This window comes from Anser brachyrhynchus (genome assembly GCF_964034855.1).
Source record: "Anser brachyrhynchus genome assembly, chromosome: 18".
Classification (NCBI taxonomy): Eukaryota; Metazoa; Chordata; class Aves; order Anseriformes; family Anatidae; genus Anser; species Anser brachyrhynchus.
The window spans coordinates 7,575,007-7,594,786 of record NC_137711.1 but is presented as its reverse complement, the minus strand read 5'-3'; the positions used below and the strand labels follow the sequence as shown (position 1 = coordinate 7,594,786).

Sequence of the window (19,780 nt, the reverse complement as noted above, 5' to 3'; positions counted from 1 at the left end):
TACTATGCTGGATAAAACATCAAAGTTGTAATTTTGCCAGTAAGAGAGCAGTATGTATTCACTAACCAAAAGTAGTCAACATGTGTATTGCTTTCAAGTTGTATTTTGTTTCGTTCTTCACACCTGTGTCTAGGACAAGTTTTTCAGGGTGTCTGGCATGCTTCTTTTCTGATACTTCAGTGAGAATATTTTCTCCTTGTGGTCATGTTTGGTAAACAAACTGTGTTTTTATGGCTCTGCCTTGGGAGATCTCTGTGTGTACTGAATAAGGCACAATGCTGAGTGGTCCCAGGGCATGTGAAGGAGCACTTCTTTGCCCAAAGCTGGGATGATTCTGGGAAGTAGCTTCTTGCTTTAAGTCAGATGGCTGCTTGTGTCCAGACTTTATATCATGTGAGAGCAGCTGTATCTATTTGGTTAGTCTAACTTCAGGAGACCTTGTCTCAGTCTGCGTTTCTCCTTGATTCTCCTACAGTTGGTAGTAGAACCAGTTGTGACAGTGGTTTCTTGGAAGGGCCACCAATGCCATGACAACTGTAGTGGGTTCACTGAACTAATATTGCACAAGCCAAAAGCAGTCACAGAACATTCCAGCGTGGTCTCCTAGTCAGGCCGTGAGGTAGGATCCATGTCACCATATTACAGCATGGCCCACTTCATATATGCTGTAAAGAACTTGACTGCTATTTATGTGAGGAACTTCTCTTAAAGAGTTCTGCTACAGTAGTAAGGCAATACCCAAGCAATAGAGAGAAAACATTCTCCTTTGCTTAGGTGAATAGCAGTAGAAATAGAACTTCACTGGCTACATAAGAGACTTATAAGGGAAGCTCACTGACCTAATTAGAAATCACATCTCCCATCTTTTTTCTTTCCTTCCCCAGCTTAGTACATACACATATAAGATATGCAACCCAACGTCGCACATTGCAGCACCATTGACTGGCTTCCCCGCTTGTAACTGTGCAGGAGACTAAGGTGCTCTTCAGAAGAATACCACATTGCATTTCTTTTTTACATTTTGAATTAATACAGTTCTATTCACTATTCAAACAGTAAAAATAAACCTGAATTTCTGACCTTACAAGGTTCTAAATGAGAACAAATACATACAGACTTGTATTCTGATAAGCAAGTTTTTGCATAGTATATTTAGGCTACTGTCTGAGCATGACAGGAGAACAATTACATAAGCTGCTTTTTAGAGAATGGATTCAGACAAAGCTTTTGCTGGTCAGAGTTTCCTGATGTCCATTTGCAAGATGGAAAAAACCAAAACCAGCCAAACAAAAAAAGTAACTGCAGTGGTACAAGACATCTTTATCAGTTTTAGGTGGTGGTTGACCGTTTGCCAACTCTATCCTGTCTGTGGTTTTGTTTGAAAGATGAAAATCAGGCAGAGACACGACTAGCCAAATACCAGCATCATCATTCAGTTCCTGAACACAGATTGCCTTATGTACAGAGTTTGCTGTGGACTTGCAGAACAACTTGCTGGTGTTCATGTATTGCTCTCGATGTGGGAAAGCTGGATGGGGAGAAATAACCACCCAGGGACAGAAGATGAAAAAGCTTCTACGAACAACACAATCAGATTGCAGCTGGGCTGATTCTTGCTTAACTGTGGATCTCCCCGTACTGCTTCACACAGCTTCACTGTTTATGTACCCCTCCGCTTGTGCCTTGGAGATGAGCAGCACCCAAAGATGGCAGCAAATAAGAGGAGAGCAATAAAAACGAGACAGAAGGTGCTAATCACCACTAGCCCTCCAAGAGCCCAGTCACTTGTTACAATCCGTCTTTTTAGGTCTTCCAGAACTGAGGATGTCTCTTGTGCAGATGACATGCTGGCTTCTGCCCTGCTGGAGTTAGACAAGAATAATGTCAGATGTTGATGTATCCCCTCTGTGCTCTGACAGAGCAGAAAGAGACAGGCCCTAAACCAGTATAGGCACACATGTTCTGTGCTGGCAGGTGTCCCTCTTCCAAAATAGAAAGTCAGTCTTTGCAGAATCTGGAGCATAAACCAGAAGATAGATAACTGGGGCTGCTTTAGAGTCAAATCTACAGAGAAGTATAGAGGCAATCTGGCTTTGCAAGATTTTAGCAGGTGAGATTTACTTTAATCATAGCTTATTAATACTTTTAAAAATATAGTATCTCTCCTGGCATGTTCTATATGAACCCTTCATCTGTCAACTGTAAAACCTATACATGAAGAACAAGTATTCAGTGGGAGAACTTGGTTGATTCCAGCAGGAAGCAATACCTCTAAAAATGAGAGTTGGGCACTTAAGCTGTGAGAACACACTGGAGATTAAATGATCACTCATTTGAAAACAAGCAAACCAAACACACACCAACAGCAAGCACAGAACTTAACGTAGAACTTGTCACTCCCATAGAGCTTAGAACAATCTAGCTTCTTGCATGAAATGTGCCTCCTGTTAACAAAGTTGACTTCAACGTTGAGCCGCACATTCTGGGTTACTCTACAATCGAGGTATGCTTTCCTCCTGTCAATGACTTAGATTCAACAATAATTTAAAGTGGGATCTCAGTGGGTTCCGCACATTTGCTCTTTCTCTGATACTTTGCATAATGACTTGGCTATCAGCTTTCTTTAAAAAGAAGAAAGCAACAACATTTATTTGAGAGCAGCTTGTGGTTTGAGAGCATCTAAAGCTTCCTTGCTAGATGCTGCTCAAGGGAAGGAAAGAATGGATTACTTCTCACGCTTTCTCTCAAACATGACTGTACGGACCTAATGCAGGAAGAGATCTTAATTATTTCAGAATATTTGCCTGACTTGTCACCCCTTATGTCTGCATCCCAAGTACTGTATGAAAATCACATAAAGTACATTTCATCCTCAGCAAGTCACCTTGGATTGCAAGCACAAGCTCATACTTTGGTTTCCTGAAGCTTTTGTTTCTTTCTCAGCAGAAAATAATACTCAAGTTTATGCTTTGTTTTTTTTTGGAATTAGGACAGATCACCAAAAGTATACAGGACATGGAAGCTGTTCTGGATAGCTTCCTTCTCATTTAAAAAGGAGGCAGACTGGATACTAGCTCTGCAGACCTGGAAGCAGAAACCCTGTACAGCTGCACACCCTAAAAAGTTCCTGACCCTTTTGTTAACCAGTTAACTTCCTGAAGTAGGAGAGTTGTATGCAATTTTATAAATACCTGAAGCTGTTGTGTTTGCAGTAGGTGTTTCTTCTGGTACCGCCTCTGCACCTACTTGAAGGGATCTCAGCCTGTGGTGAAAGACCCCCTACTGCACCTGGAGCCTTGTAGACCTAGCCTGGAAGTTGCCTGTTTGTACTGCAGTAAATGATTAACAGCTGACTTTCTTGCAAAGGTGTGGCTAATCTAATCAAAGGCCTTGAGCCTAGTCAAAAAGACCCAGTTCATGTGTCACTTGGGTATTTCTTCCTCTCTATGCCTTTATCCACTTGTGTACTTATTCCAGTGCTTGTAGCAGCCTGCCGTGCCCTCTGTCTGGGGAAGGCTGCAGGTTGTGGTGGAGAGAAGAGGGCTTTGTTTCCTGGGTCTTGGCTGGCTTGGTATTGTCAGCTCGGTTAGGAGACTGCCATTTGTAAAATGGGACTGTGAATAAGAGTGCCCTGTAGTCCAAACTTCATCATGACAGCTCAGGTGGATAAACTCATTACAGAGCCTTGTAGTGCTGTTAGCTGCAATAAAATATATTCCCTGTTGCCTTCTCAACTAAGGAAGACCAGAGGGAAGAGAGGTGGGAGGGAAAGAGAAGAGCGTGATACGTGCGGATGGGTGGAAGGAAGCTTGTTTTTCACAAGCCAAGCACATCACTTTGAAACAGAGATAATGTTACAGAAAAAAAGCTATTCCATTAAGTGGTCATTAAGTGGCTTTACTAAGCTTCAGCTGCTTCTGCTGGAGAGGCTGGTCTCACAGTCTGCTCTGGAATTCTCAGGGAAAGCTTTTTCAACACTTGTATCATCAAGACCAAAGTAGTTATATCCCCTTGTAGTTCCTTCTAGGCTCACTGAAGGTTTTAAAATGTGTACAGAAGTTACTGGTTTTGAAACAGTTTTCAGTTTTGCTGTGGTCTGTGCTCCTCTGTGAGTTCTGAAACAGAGGGGATTCATCCTCACCAGTGCTCAGGGCATGCCAGGCCCCAGTAAGTGGGTAACAGGTGAAACAAACAAACCCTAAACTATTTTTAGGGGGGCATCTTTCCAGCCAACCTGATCTCTTGTGTGCAAGACAGTGGCAGAACCCACCTAGCCCAGGCAAACACGTACCTAAATACCAAGTATATGAATAGTCCAACAGAGTACAATGGTACGAAACGTTAAACAGAACATTAGGCCTGTGAGGTGCAGGCAAGTTTACACAAATTGGCCAGGGATCCACGTCTCTCCTTGGTGGCTGCTCCTCTGTTCCAGAAAGCTACCTGCATTCTTAACAAAATTGCTTAATTTTCTCTCCTTCTCTCTTCTTTTTTTTCCTTTCGTTTTAACAGTGCTGCATTTATTTTCTGCTTTAATTCAGGAACTTATAGTAGCAGAGATAAGGCCGGAGCCATTTCCCCTGTCCCCATGCCTGGTGTCTGTCAGTGGTTTAACTTGCAACACCACTGGGGAAACTCATGTTTGTGGCTTTTCGTGTTGAGATAACGCTTGGCAGCTTGTTCCTAGTGACAGCAACCTGTCAGTTGTTGGTACGTTTCCAGGCCACTGAGCTTCCTCCTGACTGTTAGCACAGACTGGTTCCATGCTGCTGAAACATTTCTCAATGGGATTCTGTTAATTCCTGTAGCTGGCACTGTCTAGCACAGGCTAGGAAAGAAAGTAAGCTCTGTTCTTTCACAGGTCTCATGATTTAACTTAGAAATGTCTGTCTCCTGCAAAAGCGAGGTTCTGAGGCTTCCTATGTCACCTTGACAGTCGCTTGTTTGTAAATGAAATGAGCAAAGATGGATCTGACAGAGAGGTTAGTGTGATGCACCTCCAAATGTTGATTACAGTAAATTGATGCCATGTTTGAGCTTATCCTGCCCTAGCATATTTCCTGGAAGTGAAAGTTTGGGGACAGCATAATAAAGGCCAGCACTTTGTTAGTCTTAATGTAGCTGTGCATTTAGCAGCTCATACTGGTGCAGTCCTCATTGTCTTGGTTGTTGCCAAGTTGGGGCTCAAATACTTACTTTCTAAGGAATGTCCCCATCTTCTGCTGGAAATGTTTTCTTTTTTTCTTAGTGTAAAAGTAACATTAGTGATTTGAGGATTTTTTTTCTTAATTTTTAGACTATTCTCTGTGTTGCTGGCTGCAAATTTATTCCAGTGTGCAACTGTACAAAAAATGCAAAATACCTAAACTTAGTTTATTTGAAAAAAATTAAAGTGCATTAAATACATGAGGAGCTAATGATGCATTCTGCTAAATTGGGTGCAGGCATCAGCGGAGAGGTTTCTTTACAAAGTTTCCATTTTGTTGTCCTTTCCGAAGTGTGAAGAATGTTTAAAAGCCCACTGTTAAAAACTTGATTATTTTCTCTCCTGCTGGATGTTGGCTCTGGCATACATGTGTGATCCCAGAATATCCCTAGTTGGAAGGGACCCGCAAGGATCATCGAGTCCAACTCCTGGGTCTGCACAGGACCACCCAAAAATCAGACCGTGTGTCTGAGAGCATTGCCCAATGCTTCTTGAACTCCGTCAGGCTCAGTGCTGTGACCAGTTCCCTGGGGAGCCTGTCCCAGTGCCCAAATCCCTTTGACTCCTCTACATCTAGCAGTTGGAACGCAAGGGTAGAAGATGACTTATCTATAATTTTTATATCTTCTTGTAAAGATGATTGTTTTTACATTTGGGGCTGAAAGAAAGCCCAGCGGCTTGCAGAGTTAGGTACAGCAAGATGGTCTATTTGGCTGTCCCAGTTAGGAAAGTCATGGTCTGTGCCACAGCCTTGTACTTACAGAAATCCCTTACTGAAGTTCACCTCAGTGTAAACCAAACATACACAGTGGCTGCAGCATGGAGAAAGGGTTTATTTTCACTTGTTAACTTCAGCTGTACAGGCCATTCTTGGCTGTGCTTTGTTGCAATGCCAGCTGTCAGCTGCTGCATGTATACCCTGAAGTGACGCTTACCACACTGTATGTCACTCCTCTGAAATGCCTTTGAGTATGCTAATAAACATACCTTAGGCATACTGCTTATGTCCACTAAAATAAACTGCACACAGTGCAGGGAGTCAGGCACACAGGTCCCTGGAGTGAGGACGGGGATTTGTTCATCTCCTGTAACTCCCATGCTCTGTAAGGACCATTCGCCTGCAATATGCAGAAGAGCAGAATTCATGAAAGATCTGACTACCACATGGGGGCTGGGAGGGAGCACGTTTACCAGCACAATGTTCAAATTAAACTGTAAAATCAGTGATTTTTTTCTCTTTTGCCTTCCTCTTTCTGTTTACAAAGGGTATTGCACACGATCTGATTTTTCTCTTTGGCAATTTCACATCATTGTAACACCAATGAAATAAAGCAGGGAGCATTTGTCACCAGCTGTATGCAGAGCCTCAGGTGGTATATGTAGATCAGGAGGTCCATGATTTGTTGTTTTCAGCAGTCATCTCAGCTAAATGTGTCTATTGCACTTGGCTTTAGAGAGAGCAGGTTTGGGCCTGATCCAAGATGTACTGAGCATGTCGACCTCCCAGCAATGTCAGAGGGTTTTTCTGGCACCCAACATCATCCTTCTGGATTAGCCACTTGTGAAGAGAGTAGGTGCTGCCTAGCCATGTGGCAGCTTACAAGTTCGCTGCTTTGGTCTGTGGCTCAGTGCTCACAAAAGGAATCCTTGGCTAGCCCAGCTGCAGGGCTGTTACTGCGTAAGTGTGTCTGTTTTGTCGGCAGCATGTGTCCATGCACCCCCAGCCCACCCTGAAGAGGAAGACAGCGATGGTAAAGCAGCGTTACCTTTCTGGTCACACCACGGAGCCCAGCAGTGGCTGTCACAGAAAGAATGAATTCCATGCCGTGATTTCTGGTCCTCTGAGTCATACTCGTTAATATTGTTATTGCCATTTTCAGTGAGCTAGAGCAGAGAGTCATTCCCGTGGGACTGAATCATGATGGCCATGCATGTCCTTGGTAGTAGGTTGTCACCTCTTGGTGCGCTTCATGGATGGGCAGTAGGGCGGACTTGGATCTTCCTGCGTCTGTGGTCAGGACGTCCATCGCAGCTACAGCAGCTGTAGCAGCAGCAGCTGCAAGCAATGATCATGAGCAGCAGAACAGTAACTGAAAAGAGAAGAAAAGGATATTGCTTCACGACATAGGGGGAGTCACTGGAGACTAGCCCTACGTCTCCTCTAAGTTGTCTGATGAGCAGCAGAATGAACAGAGTCAGGTTTCTTGTTGATTTTTGTCCTATATCCCCACCTCCCTCCTTTTAAGTTCCTGCTTTCTTGTATTAGTTATCCGTTTAATCTGGACAAATGTCATTGCATGTCAGGCCTTAGTAGGAGCTGAAGGTGTACTGGTTGGCTTGTCAATAACTGTGCTGATTGCCCAGCTGACTGTTCGTAATGGTTTAGGAGCTAGGTACAGTGGTTTCCCCATATGGTGAGCACTGAGTTAGGACTTTGCCCGATACCCATCTGTCTCCTCCCATGGATACTTGATAGAGATAAAAAAGATAAGAGGTTCCTGTTCCTTTGTCAGACTTGGCCAAGATCAGTCAGCAGGTCCAAAGATTCAGGCCAGGCAGATAGGGCAGGCCCAGCGAAGAAAGGTTTAAGGGATTAATTTCTGGTTTGTTTCCAGAGGTAAATAAATGAAAGCAATGGAGGAGAGAAATTCCTCTGCAATGGTAAAGAGCAAATTAAAATGAATGGTGCCTTTACTCTGGGCAAGGGAGGAAGGATCCTAGTTGCGTGTATTTTTCAGTAGGCAAGACAATAACCAAAAGATATAGAATTAGCATATTTATGCATCACCTTCAAACTGAAAGATTACTTTTCAGACTGTGGCCCGAGTTCATCCACTGCACACACAAAACTCCTATTGTCACTGCTGGGTATTTTGTGACCTTAAGAGCTATGTCCCAAGCTGTGTGGGGGCATACCTTTACCTGCCTTATTGGCTGTTGTTTGGTAGATGGCATATGACTAAGCAGAGCTGTGTGCCTGGAAAGGATGGAGATCAAACTCTCCCCGTAGTTGTCAAAAGCAACTAGAGAGGGTTTGGCTGGTCGAACTGGCAGTTCCATTTCTGAAGAGTGCGTGATGTGTGCCCTTTAAGGAGAATAGGTATTCGTGACTGGGTTGGCTTTATGCTTTCTTCTGTAGTCAGCCTGAGAAAATAGGTACTTCAAAAAGAGGGGTTTGTTTTGCAAAGCAGTGGGCTAGCCTGTAGTTATTCTACACTAGGCGTAGTGGTCAGGGTAGGGAGGGATAGGTTAGTTTATCTGGAGAAGAAAAGGATGACATGTTTAATCCTGCAAAACTCATAAGGAGCATGCGCACACGTGTGTGCACGTGTTCTTTAAAGGTCTGGAGATGGGCTGCCAGGTAATCTGACCTGTGGGGAACCAGCTGTCACTACGAGAGGGAAAAAAAAAAAAAAAGGAAGCAGGTTTGTCTGTTTCTGAATTCCAGCCCAGGGAGGAGTGTCCAGGCTGCAAACACACCCTTCCTTCCAGCGCTGGGAGAGAGCAGTACCTCTGAGGGGGCAGGCCTGCCTTCCTTCCTGGTTGTTTTCCCATTGTTTAAACAAACATCATCCCCCACGATCAAGCAGCTCTTTTTTATTCCTTCCGTGCCATCCCCACACAGAGCGGCAGAAGGGATCTTACCATTGTCAGAGAATAAAGAGGCTCATCTGAAGCATACTGGCACCCGCTGAATTAAGCACAGGAAAGATACTCAGCATCTCAGACCTGAGTGTTTCTCATGGCAGTAAGATCCCCTAATACCCTTTGTTATAAACAAATATACCTGCTACGCATCAAAACATTGCAGCAACTCTCGCTTAGGTAAAATACTGCTGTTTAAACTAATGCTAAACTAGGGGAGCCTTGGGGAAGGTAATACTATTGCCTATGATGCTCTGCGTGTGTGTGAAGATACACACTGAATACTAAAAAACAACCTAGAAATTAAACGGGGCCTCAGAGCACAGCCTGGAAAACAACTGCCAACACCACCAACCTGTCAGCAAAGATCTCAGAGCAAGCTGCCCCTGTAGAAGAGAAGAGACATTCCGCACCCCTCTACTTCCACCGATAAACTCACCGATAAACAGAAGAACCACACAGAAGGACACGATCTCCACAGGGTCAGCCTTGGGCAGTTTCTGAAGCTTAACGAGAAACTTCTCACCAATGGTTTGCATTTCCTTCAGAAAGCCTTCAGAAGACATTCTGGCTCAACCTCTCCAGGCTTTACGCTGTAGAAAAACCAAATAAATCTTTTCACTGACTAATGCTAGGAAGCTGCCAGGCTTCTTATAGAGCTGGTGATCACAAGTAAAACGAGTTTATCTGGTCTCAGCCCTCATTCCCAGTAGCTAAGGTGGAGGACTATTAACTGTCTGTTCGTTCTGGCACTGTTTTCATTACAAAATCTGGCTTTGAGGGTGTTTTTGACAGTTAGGCTGTTATGCAAAGGTGAAACGGTGTTTTTTCTAAAAGGATGGGTGCTTAAGCAGCAATAGAATTACAGCTGGACAGTGGCTGCCCTTGACTTCTACCCCATGAAAGTAAGTGGATTTTTTTTCCCAATTGTGTTAACTTGGCCTTCCAGAAAGAAATGCAATTCTCTGTACTCCAGTACATTGTGTAGTTTTCAGTTATATTCTACTGAACACGCAGTAACACACAGTAGGTCTTTTTGAAGACTTCTTGCACTCCAGCTATACATAGTCCCCTCAGAAACCTAGGGTGTTTACTTTGACACCACACTACAGTCCCATTCATAATGTTTCATCATCATTCAGTAAAACTGGTTGATATCAAGATCTAAAGCCCATGTTCACTGGGGACAGTTGAACGCTTTTCAATTTCTTACAGATGACTGCAAGTTTTGTATGGTAAGTTAAATGTAGCCCTACATTCTATTTTATAATTTAAGCCACAGTCTGTTTTAGTGTATAAATAGAACAGTGGATGTCCACCCATGGCTGCTTGTGATGAGCAAAGCAAAAGCCCCTGGATCTGTCAGGGAGATACCTCCCTTAATAGAGGGCAACCTTCCTGCCCTGCCTGGTAGTCTTCTTCATTCTCAGTAAGAAGAATCATCAGGAACTATGGTGATAATATTATTAGTTTAGACAAAATTAGATACCTCAGCTTTGCCACTAGTTTTTGCTGTTCTTTTCCCACCATGAGCAAAATTTTGGAAGGTATTGCAACAAACAAGCTTTCAGGAGAGCTGTGGAAGTTAAAATTTTCCTTCAGGAGGTAAATGAAATAGGAGATTGCTGAGAAATATACGCAGTTTTGGCTAAAATAAGCATTTGGACTTACAGATGGATTATGGCTCTTATATCAACGATAACATTAAATGAAATGATATAATTATATCAAAACTTAGTAGCTTGTGTGTGTTGTAATAGTCAACGCTGTTTTATGAGACTTGAACGTTGCAATTTAATTTCCTAGTCTTGTTGACAATACAAAGTCAAAAGACCAAGACAGTACTCCCAGAACAAGGCAGCTAGTTCACTACTGCACATCTGGTTTGGTTACTCAAACAAATGGATGCTTGGAGTTCAGTTTTTCTAAACACACTGAGGACAAAGAGACCTTGGCTGTTTCTTTGCATGCTGGGCTTAAATAATTCAGTGCCAAGTAAAATTACATTTGTATGTTTATGCAATCCAGAAAGGGTTTTCTTTGTTCTTTTAAATCCAAGCTAAGGAATAAAAATCGGAACCAGCTGGTTTCCTACAGTTGTGGGTGGATGGAAGAGCTGCATCTACAGAAAGATTTCTGTGCAACTTAGCAGGGAAGCATAGCTGTGGCCTTTTGACCTGAAAAGGTCACTTTGGAGACTAGGATTAAATAGCTCTTTCCAGATAATTGCCATACCCCAAATGAGCTGCTCCAGAAATGGCTCCTTTTCCTTTGCACAGTGCCGTGAGATTGTCAGCAGGTTTCCAGTGCTGTTTCCATTCCAAGAGATGGCGGTGCAGGCAGAGGTGTTGTGATTTGTGTTTTCTGCTCTTGGCTCTAGAAGAAAAACTTTAAAAGAAGAATGTATTCCTGGCTCTAACGTTCTAAAAATGTTTGTTCCCTTTGAGAGTATTTCTGCCTGCCCAGAAGCTCTCCTAGTAAGGAGCCTGCTGTAACCTTTCATGCCATGCTTTGGGCTGCAACAGAAGCAGCAAGTATGAGAACTAGGCTTCTGAAGCTTGGGTATACAACGGAAAATTACTAATTGGGACTGTAGAACTCCACATGGACTCTCAGAGTGCCTAGTCTGAAATGGTAAAAGCTTGTCGTCTCAGTAATGGGCATTCCTTTGCCCATGGTACCTGATCTAGAGCTAAGTGAAGGAGGTTTTGTTCTAAAACGTGCAAGGAATGTTGCTCGTTTACCTTAGGCTGAACTTCTTCAGAGACAAAGTTTGAAGTCAGTGGTGCAGTCTCTGTGAGGAAGCAAATGTTTTTCCACTCGACTGCACTTCTGAGTGCGCACTGGTTCCAAGGGTGTCACAGCTTTGGGATTTCTTGTGCATAGCAAAAGGGTGATGAATAAATCCCTTCTCAAAAAAATAAAACAAAAAACCTCACAAAGAAAGCTAGTGATACTCATGGACTTTCTCTTCCATTCTACTTGTGTATAAAGTCTTTGGTCAGGACTGGTTTTGGTTGTGATCTTTTCTCAGCTGATGTCAGCACAAACAAGATCGCACCCTAAAGATTAGCATGAGAGTAAGGCTTGCCTGCCTGTGTGACTTACACAAGTTGTCTCGTGTGTCTGCCTTATCTTCCTCACCTGCAACACAACAGGGATGACGCTACTTACAGATTTCAGAATGGAACTATAAGAATTCTTTTTTTTTTCCCTTTTACTGTGTTCAAGTAAGTTCCCAGTTCCCAACAGCAGTAAAGGCTGGGTGGTGCAGGATATTTGGTTGAAGCAGTGACTGTAACGATTATTATTAAAATGGGCAAGTCTGGAGAGATTTGAAACTTCGGGTTGCAAGTCTTAACAGCCAGTTTACTTTCTAAGCCTGGATTGCTGTTCTAGGGCCTAGATGGTGTGGGGTTTGGAGCAAACCTAATTCTCTGCCAGTGATTCTCTCAATTGGGAATCTCTTTTCTGGCTGTCCTTCCTCAAAAATGCAACCCGTGAGGATGGGAACCCGCCAGAGCAGAGGAGACACAGCTGTTCGGGCAGCAAAGCCAGTGGAACTTGCCATGGAAGAAACACTGAATGACCACAGAGCAATGCTGTCTTTGTAGTGCTTTGTCAGATAAATGTCATGAACTTTTTTGCCATAGCTGCAGCTAGAGTTGATACAGAGTGAAAAGAGAGGCAAGATGACAAACTTATATAGAAAAGGAAGTGAACGCGATGCTAATGCCTTGTGACAGGCAGTTTGCAGGTTCCTGCTGGGGTGCTGTGGAAGGCTGAAATTTGTAGTTTCAGTTGCTTCCTCTTCTGGCTGTTCTTTAAAAAATATCTACCCAGTGTTGCCAGTGGGACTAGACCATCAAATCTTTCTGCCCTCCTCTGTTACAGGGCCTGGCAGAGGAGGCAATAAAACAAACGTTTTAATTTGGGTTTGTTTTTGAAAATAAGGCAGAATCTGCCACGTGCCGTGAGTTGATAGCCTTGGTTGAAAAGAGAGCACAGTAATAATGCAGGAGGTGCTTGACGTTTGCAGGTGTGCTGCAGGGATCAGACGATCGTTTCATGCTAAAGAAACATGTTCTACATTTAGGGCACCTGTAGAGTTAGATTCCCAGAAAATGCTGATATTTGTTTTTAATGCAGATCCATCTTGCTGTGTCTACTGAATAAAGCTGTGTAAATTGCCGTAATAGCACTGAGATTATCTTTCTGAACTATTTTAATGGACTTAAGCCATATTGAAGCACTCAAAGAAATTGGCTGCTCAGCTCGTCTGAGAATAAAGCCATTAAAAGGCCTCAGCCTAGACATTCAAGACAAAAGCCTTGGTCATGGTTTCTTGGTACCATGAACGGGCTGTGTGTGGTAGCTTCCTGGCTTCAAGCAAGAAAAAGAGCTTTGGGGTGACTGTAACATGGGTCCCACATCCCTTTGTCTGCCTTAAGCTAGTCAAGTTGTTACAAGTATGTTGGAACCGAAGGAAATCTCCTTTTGGGTCTGTCTGCAGCTTGGAAAAGCCGCATCCTTTCTGTGTGTCTGCACAGGTGCATCACAAGTTGAGCTGCAGGGAGTGGGTGAGCTTAAATTTACTGCTGAGGAATGTGGCACTTGTTTAGTCTTAACCATGATGGCATTTGAACGGCCTATTTCAGCACAAAGAACATGAATTTGAGTTTGTGGTTTAGCCCCGGGACTGGAAGTTAGTAAATGCAGGCACTCTTCCGGGCCTGCCGCTGATGCATGCTGGTTGTGTGACCTTGGGTAATTCATCCCATCCTCTGCTGTGTGACTTCATCTCTGCGAAGCAGCAGAGCACGTAACCACCATCAGAGGTGTGTCCAAGCCTCTAAAGTGTTCTGAAATGTTTAGATAGAAAGACAATAAGTCCCTGGTTCTGTTGCAGCTACACAAGGAAATTACATTACCTTTGTTTGCTAACTGCTTGTTACACTTCAGTCACTGAGCCTGCTCGGGATGAAAATATGAAGGCATGGCTTCCACTCTTGGTTGCTCCTTACCCAGTCATGCCAGGGTTTTATTTCTCTTGACACGACCTCCCACTCCCTTGGTTTTACTGTGCTCTCTCTGAGAAGCTTTGCATGCATGGGTTTGTTGCTACAGTGACCTAAAAATGGAGCTGAAGCTTGGAGGCCTCACCTTTGCTGGTGGTGCCCTGATGCTGCCAACGATTGTAGTTCTGATGCTGCGAGTCCCAGTGAAGGTGAGCTCGATACCCTCCACAGAATGCTCGCTGCCCGTGTCAGACCTTACAAAGCAGGATTCCATGGTGAGCCCAAACAAGCAGAATGCCAAGGTAACCTCCTTGTTGTAGAGTTGTCTTCTTCTGAAACTGTGACTATGCAGAAGCAAATACTTTGTGTTGTTCTTACTCAGTCAAGTCAAATAAGTTGGCTGAACTTGGACCCGTGCAGGAATGGGAAGCCTGTGTGGACTACGGTAGCTTATTTGGTAAGAAATCCTACAAGGCAATCCCAGCCTCACAGAGGAGGGTGCTGAGGAGCTGAAGGGGAGGAGATGCTTTTTGTCCTGGTCTAAAACTTTAAAATAAGTTTTGACTGTGTTTGGCCACTTTCTTAGTAACACAAAGGTTTGGTCAGTTCCTAAGCCTACCAGCTTTGTACTTGGTTCCTGAATCACTCTTTTGATTTCATGTGGATAAGGTCTGCAGTGCTTCCTGTCCTAAAACAGTCTTGGTTTTCTAGGTGGTGTTGTAGTTGGATGCATTTTGGCAGAACATGTAATGATCCCTGTCTGATTGTTTATTGTTCTAAGTTCGTAATGTACTTCTGGGATGAAAAGGGCTATAGAAATGTAGTAGTATTATCAGTGCCTGGTTTTCCCTCATCATTGTCAATGCAATGTGTGCTGGCAAGACTGTAGTTGACCAGCCACGTGAATCTTAACTATGGTTCGCAGGCAAGCCCTTTTTTTCTAAAACAGGAGTGAACGGAGCCAGACAGACCTATAATTCATTCCCAAGCAGATGAAAATAGTTTCTAGTATCAAGAGAATTCAGTTTTTTAACAGCACACACCCAAACTGGTAAATTGCAGCTCCATGTCATGGGAGAAAAGCCTTGACTTTCTCAGCTGGTCTGGAAAAGAAGGCCACGCGTTCTTTCAGATTATAAAGCAGCCCTGACTGGGTAGCCATTTGGCTGGAACACCCTGTCATCTCCACCACCCACTATTTGGAGACTGGTTTTGAGGTAGCAGCGTAAACGTTCCTTCCCTCCCCAACAACCTAGTATTAGACTAATATAAAAAGGCACTGAATTCCCAGCAACAGCAGTGCGAGAAGCTGAGGTGCCCATCGGGGCGCTGAGCTGAGAGGCTCTACACCTCTGCAGAACACGGTGGTTTTCTCCAGTCTGTCCCACAAGCAAATCCACAAAATGCCATGAGACAGCTCCTCACTACTAGTCCCGTTTTTAAGGAGTGGGGAAACGAAGGCACAGAGCCATCTGGTGAAAGGAAAAGGTCAATCGTAAAAATAAAACTGTAGCTCTTCTACAAGAGAACTTTTTTTAGGCCGAAGGGTTACTGATGCCTGAATCTAGCCTCAAAGTCTCTTCTAATATTAGCAAAATAACCATTTCCCAGGAAGCTGACAGAGAGGTAACTGTATGCCCATGAAAATAGCTGGCTGTAAATAGTTACTTCACAAACTGGGATCTATCAGTAATTTGGTGTTTGAGGTAAGGCATCTGGAGCCCTTTGAGGGTTCTGGAAACGCCTTCCCAATCTTCTTTCAGCCACCTCTGGCTCCCGTCCTTGCCTGGCCTCAAGACCTCAGCAAACTACGTGCATTTCTGAGTTGTTTGAAATGTGCCGGTCTAATCCTCGTAAAGATGCCACCAGGGTGTAGGATCTCAAAGCTCGAAGCGACAACAGCTGCATCCTCCGAAGAAGCTGTTTCGGACCGTCGCAGCTGTGCGACTTGGGGAGCGGTTGCGGGGGGCCATGGCAAGAACCCGCACAAAGGCGAGGTGCGGGTGCAGCTCCCTTTGCCCACTCTCTTGCTGTGCCCCCTGGCCATCCTGTGGCTCTGCTCGCCGCAGGCTCTGTGGGGCAGACTGCGGCTGCTGCAGCCGGGATCTGCTCTATCGAACTTGGTTTGTTTTGTACCTCCACTCCCCTAACTGCTTTGGCATTTCGCTCAGGCTAAGAGGCCCGTGCACTGTGACAGCTGTAACATAAGCCATGTCCTGCTTCTTTTATCCAGACATGTGTTTCATATTGCTTTTTCCTCCCCGCCCCGTACATACACGCTGCTGCGGCTGGACAAGCCCCCAGCCAAACCCGTTAAGATTTTCTTTTGCGAGGAGAACTTGGCCTGCTTCTCTCCCTCCCTCCTTCCCCCTGCCCTTCTCCCCTTGCTCCTCCCCCTTCCCTTTTTTTTTTTTTTTCCTAAACTTTGTTTTCCCCGTACTTTGTGGAACCATCTTAGCTGTAACAAACAAGTTGCAGAGACCCTTCATTAGCAGGGTGGAAACTTCCCTCCATCCTCTTTGAACCTAGGGCTGAACTGGAGGCGTGCGGGTCTTAACCACCAGGTCTTCTCACGCAGGCAATTCCATTTCGGTCGGTCTTCGCAGGAGGTGTACGTCAGAAGGAGCTGCCCTCCCTTCCACCTTAATGGGGCTGGAGAGAAGTGGAAATACCTGATCCTTAGCATTCCTCCCCACAGGCACGTGTGGGAATGGGGAAGACATCTTTCTGGGAGAACTGGCTTTCTGCCCCTCTGCCTGCCTGTTTGTAAACAGCTGCCTGCCCAGGCGCTGCCTGCAAGAGGCAGGGGGTCAGCTCAACGTTAGGAGCCGCAGGATCTTCCAAACAGAGTAATCAGCTTCAGATAGCAGAAAATAGGGTGTATTTGGTCAGCCTCCTTGCCAGCCCCCCCTCCCCATGCCCAGCAGCAAACAGAGATGGCAGTGCACGTTGTGGGACACCTCTCTGTGCAAAACCAAGGCTTACAGTGGGTAATTTCATGTATTTGGGGGGTCCTTTTCCTTTTCTTCTTCCCTTCTCACTGCCTTCAGACCCGATGGTATTGTTGTTGTAAACTGTACACCATGTATGTGTATGTCTGTGTTCGCTCTCAGAGCAGTGGTTTCTCATGCTGTTTTGAATAGTAAACCAGCATCTGTGCCGGATACACTAGCTGCTTTTTTTTTTTTTTAAATGCTTGTTAGAAGCTGTGTAAAATCTTTCCATTTATTTCTATTGGACACAGATGCTTTACTTGCACAGTATGCTAGTTTCCCGACCAGGGTTTGTTTTCTAAGCTCTCTGTTTGCTTCAGGATTTGGGAGATAAAACTCAGCTCCAGCTGGGAGGAGCTCTGGAGAAATGCTGTAGCTGGCACCCACCCGCGTTTGGTTTGACACGCGTTTGCCTGTGCTGGCAGCTACTCTCTAATGGCACATCCACTGTTTGTACGGAGGAGCAGCCCAGCTCTCTTGTCCAAACTAAGTATTAATACATGAAAACCTCACTGCGGAGAATGCCCTGTGCTAGACCTGCTTATCAGCTAAGGTCACATTCCATAACAGCAACAGAAAAACGAGCGTACAGCCTTTCTAATCAACAAAAAAGTTGCTTACTTCTGCTCTGACTGTAGAAGCAATGCAAGACTGCAGGCTGGATCCTTTTGTTAGCAGCACAGCAGCAGCACAGCTTTCTGGAATCCTGTTAAAAGCTTTTCTCTTGCCACCTTGCTCCTGAGTGTCCCCTTGCAGACAAATTCAGGCTAGCAAGCACTACCCAAGGGCTGCTTTTGCAATTTGCTGTTCAAAGAGCTACAAAGGCTGCAGCTGCTTGCTAACTAACCGAACGCTAAGGTGCTATGCTATGGTTGACCGACCAGCAGCGAGAGCTCAGCCTTACCCCAGCCGTGCCACGAGCTCTTCTCCTCCTCTTGTTTTTCCTCCTCTCTTCTTCAACTTTCACGTCATCTCTCCCCTCATCCTGGCTCGTGTCTCGCTCCTCGCTCGGCTCCTCTCTGCTCTGCTGCTGACAGCCAGCTGTTGTCTCTGCCTATTTTTTTGGTGCTGCTGTCGGGGCGATGCCAAGTTTCGTGTTACAGGGGTGCCAGCGCGGGAGGGCGGCCGGCCGGCAGCGCACCGCGGGGCAGCCGCTGCTGCAGCCTCCCACTTGTTGCTGGCTTCCGCTGCGCATCTCCTCCTAGCAAGGTCTTTTCTTTTTTTCTTTTCGTTTGATTCTCGCCTTGCAATAGTTTGGGTGTGTGTTAAAGCAATTAACTCTTCTTTATGCTGCCCGGTTTCCTTCCGACTCCCGGGGGAAGGAGCTTTCTCGGGTGTGCTTTGAAGGGGCAGAGCAAGAAATCGCAGCGACAGCGCAGCGCGGTCTGCTGCTGGCACGGGGGTGATGCTGGAGGTGAATTTGTTTCATGCCCCCGGACGAGTCATTTACTCTCTCGAAGCCTTGGTTTTTTGCTTCTCGTGCACTGGGGACAGCTGCCACCCGCTGTCGTGTCCCAGAGGGCTGCTGAAGTTCAGCTGCTCTACAGCTATGCCGTCCTTCAGACAGGTGCAGAATGAGAATGCCTCATCAACCACATAATTTGCCCTTCTATTTGATAGAGCTCATTAAATGGCTTTTGTTCAGCAACCGACATCTACATAAAAAAATTTGTCTTTATATAGTTTTTGTCTTCTTAATACTGCTCTCATTTCATGGCTTTATTCCCAAACTTGCTGTATTTTGGGGGAGCTCTTCCGATGAGGCTGTGTACCCTTCTTTGGATCCCATGAGGGAGCGCTTTCTTCCTGGTGTATTTTGGCAGAGACAAAGCTTCTTTTCAGATATGTGACTTTGCTTCTTCTCTGACAGTTGATCTGTTTCTCCTAATTGCAGGAATAGTGCTACTGTTTTACCCAACATACAGAAGTGCAGAAAGGAGGCATGGTGCAGGTATCCAAGGGGGGCACAGTTCAGTGCTTTCCTGAAATGTATTGCCACAGACAAAAACACATTAATAAACTCAATTGTTATTTGCTCTTCATCCTATCCCATTATATAAAGTAGGGTAGGATGTCTCAAATGAAATAATGATTTTACCTAGACATTTTAAAGACCAGTGGAAAGCTCATACGTACTTCTGTTGAAGGATGGGTGAGGCAAACAATACAGATGCATATTTGAAAGGCTAGATAATTTTAGGATATGCATAAGAATGCAAACTACCATTAATTGATGTAAAGCAGTTCTCCATCTCCGGGGCATTAGTCATGTGCTCACGTGACTTGGGAAGTTTCGCCACCACATGACAATGCATAACCAGCTGTGTTTCAGGACCTCTTGCGTTCAGTTAAGCATTAATCCAGTGGTGCTCCCAGCACCCCTATTGGGAACTATTTTTGATCTTTTGACTCCAGTTATGGGACTGCAATCTTAGTTCTGCAACCGAATTCCCATTATGACCCAACTCATGAGTACCGTTAGCTAAAGTGAGGCTGTGGCCCTGATTTCGGGTATTTCTGTACGAAGATGAAGGCAATTATAGCAAGCTGCACTGAAAAAAAATGGCTTTATAAGCCTGATAGGCTAGCAACTTGAACGTCTCTAAATTCCAGTGACTTCAGAGCTGATCTCTGCTCCCCCCAAACCCTCCTTTGTGGTGTCTGTCATGTTTGCATTAAGGGACAGAGCTGCATGTGAACACCTCAGCATAAGCCTGGTGAGTAGGAGGGGGGAGAGGGCCTGGCCATTACTGTATGCCTCAGTTAACTCTAATTCGGATCAGTGTGTGTGAGAGCGAGACGTGGACTAATGAGAATGCCTGCCTGTTTTCTTTTGGGGAAACAAAAAGCTCACTTGCAGCTCATTGACATTTTTATAGTCACATTGCATTGGCAGGACAGGCCGCACCAGCAGTTCT

At 44.9% G+C, this 19,780-nt stretch overlaps 2 protein-coding genes across 8 annotated transcripts in view; one reads left to right on the top strand and one right to left on the bottom strand.

Moving 5' to 3' along the window:
* Positions 1-19,780, top strand: part of RECQL5 (RecQ like helicase 5) — a 39,298-nt gene that overhangs the window by 9,088 nt on the left and 10,430 nt on the right. The gene's annotated exons all lie outside the window — the stretch shown is intronic.
* On the bottom strand, positions 1,118-19,518 carry SMIM5 (small integral membrane protein 5). 3 transcript variants are annotated; one of them, XM_080560878.1, is made up of 5 exons: positions 17,767-19,515; positions 11,087-11,227; positions 9,291-9,444; positions 3,192-7,296; positions 1,118-1,862 (listed from the first exon to the last, which is right to left on the bottom strand). In XM_080560878.1, exons 3-4 carry the CDS (start codon positions 9,415-9,417, stop codon positions 7,175-7,177), a joined length of 249 nt encoding a protein of 82 aa, XP_080417004.1. In that variant the 5' UTR covers positions 9,418-9,444; positions 11,087-11,227; positions 17,767-19,515; the 3' UTR covers positions 1,118-1,862; positions 3,192-7,174. The 3 variants fall into 3 exon arrangements, with proteins under 3 accessions (XP_080417004.1, XP_080417006.1, XP_080417005.1); XM_080560880.1 differs by having other exon boundaries at positions 1,118-1,859; positions 6,973-7,296; XM_080560879.1 differs by lacking the exon at positions 11,087-11,227 and having other exon boundaries at positions 17,767-19,518.